At 29.4% G+C, this 2190-nt stretch overlaps 2 protein-coding genes across 2 annotated transcripts; one reads left to right on the forward strand and one right to left on the reverse strand.

Moving 5' to 3' along the window:
• Positions 1 to 255: 255 nt before the first annotated feature.
• Chro.40160 (hypothetical protein) lies at positions 256 to 492 on the forward strand. The annotated part of the gene is made up of 1 exon (XM_660041.1): positions 256 to 492. One exon carries the CDS (start codon positions 256 to 258, stop codon positions 490 to 492), a length of 237 nt encoding a protein of 78 aa, XP_665133.1.
• A 384-nt stretch (positions 493 to 876) lies between these two features.
• On the reverse strand, positions 877 to 1989 carry Chro.40162 (hypothetical protein). The annotated part of the gene is made up of 1 exon (XM_660042.1): positions 877 to 1989. One exon carries the CDS (start codon positions 1987 to 1989, stop codon positions 877 to 879), a length of 1113 nt encoding a protein of 370 aa, XP_665134.1.
• Between the last annotated feature and the right edge of the window lie 201 nt (positions 1990 to 2190).

Genomic DNA, 2190 nt, shown 5'->3' on the forward strand with positions numbered 1-2190 from the left:
AATACAAAAGAAGAATGTCAGGACTTAACAAAAGTGAAAAAGGAAAAATCAACTAAATCGGGTATATTAAAGCATGTTTTATTAGGATCTATAATTGCGGTAATCTTTGGATATCTATCTAAATATTACTTTTTTGATAAGATAGTTTTAACAGAAGAGAATTTACCAAATATATCATCAATTAACCAAAATGAGGTGAATATTGGAAATGAAGAAAAAACCTTAACAAAAGGAACTTTTGGAGAAGAAGAATATATGGAGCTGCTTCAAGATGATAAAACTATTACTTTAGAACAGATTTCACAAGATGATTCTTTAGAAGATAATGATGAATTAATGTTTAATCATGAAGATGAAGCTTTATACGATCAAATAGAGGACGATTATCGTGATGATGAAGCTGAAGATGAGAGCGAAGATGGAGAAAATGAGTCGCAAATAGATTCTGAAACTTTAAAAAGAATGTTAAAAGAAGATGTCAATTGGAACTAGATGAAGGTTTTGCTGCAAAAGATTTTGAAAATGAAGAGAGTATTGATGTTATTGATGATGCAGAAATTGATGAGTACGAACATGAAACTGATGATGACATAACTGACAACAACTGGTCAGATGATGAAACTAACTAAAAAAAATGGAGAATCAAAAAGAACAAGAACAANAACAGAAACAAGAAAAACAATAAGCTCAATATTATTCATTTCAATATAAGTAGAATTAATATAATTTATTTTATTAGACTAAATTTATGACTACTTTTCTTATTTCTTTCTTTTTTCTGCTGATTCCTTAAAATTTCTATACCGGTATTAACATAATAAATGCATGTTTTTGCCGCCATACGTGCCAAAGAAAAAAAGTAAATCGATGGAATATTTAGCTGCTTAATCCCACTTTATTTCTAATCGCGACAAAGAAAATGCACTTATAAACTATTTTGAACATGCTACTATTATTCCTAGTATATGTAGCGTTTCTCCATTCTTCTTTAACAATTTTGAAGTATTTGGAAATTATTCTTTTAATCTCTTCCCAAGAAGGTTCAATAGAAATAACATTATTTAATCCAGAATAATGATAAAGCAGCGGTCCTAAATTAATCCACACACCGTTTGGGGGTAAAAGATTGGTAATGGTTCGAATGTAAGTAATAATATTTTTGGCTGTATCCAAAAAGAAACAAGTCAAAATAGCATCCCAAGCTTGAGCTTGTTTAGAATAAATCTCAACAAAATCCCCTGCACACATACTTAGGTCATGTCCTTGTTTTATATATTCATTCACACATATGTCCGGAATATGTATAGGCCGAAGATTGTCTTCTTTCTTTGGCCTATTTGAAAGCGAAAGAACGTATGGGTGAATTACTATTGAGTTAACTTTGAACATATAATTTAAAGCAAAATTACTTCCTAAAAGCATTGCATAGCTGATTTCATTACCTTGGCAAGAATAACCAAGTCTAGCAACTTCAAAAAGTAATCTTCCTAGTCCTGCTCCTGGAATAAGAACTTTTATTTTTTCTGATGATGAATTCGTATTTATGGGAAGATAATCTTTTAAGGCTTGTATCATTGGGCCGTATGACTCCTCTCTTTCTTCTCTTCCATGCTCACTCCAGTCCCTTACAAACTGTCTGAGAGTTGCTTTAACTTTGCATAAGTTGTTCAAAGTTGTATTGGGAATATAATTTATATTTTTATTGGCATAGGTTTTAAAGCTCTTATTTTCATTTAGTCTATTATTATTATTATTATTATTATTATTATTATTATTATTATTATTATTATTTAATTCTATTTGATCATAATAAAGATCAGGAGAAAGTATTAATTTTAGAAAATTCTGATTTGCATTTATGCAATTTCTAAATTTATTAATTTCATCTTCAATATTTGAAATCCCTAATAATTCTCTATCTTCTTGTAATAAGCTGTAGAAATTCCTTTCTATTCTTGCTAAGTCTTTAATACAATCCCATTCATACATTAAAAATGACGTGACAACGCTAATAAAATGATTATAGTCACTCTCAATGGGGTCCCTTTACTTCTTCATTATTATCAACTCTCTCTTGGACATAATGGGAATATATTTTGGAAATTATCCGAACATACTTAAACCTAATCTTGCATCATTTCCCATATAATTAACCTATTGCATTTCCTCTCTTTGACTGATTCGAAGAAC

Source organism: Cryptosporidium hominis, assembly GCF_000006425.1.
Source record: "Cryptosporidium hominis TU502 chromosome 4 CHRO014080, whole genome shotgun sequence".
NCBI classification, from domain to species: domain Eukaryota; phylum Apicomplexa; class Conoidasida; order Eucoccidiorida; family Cryptosporidiidae; genus Cryptosporidium; species Cryptosporidium hominis.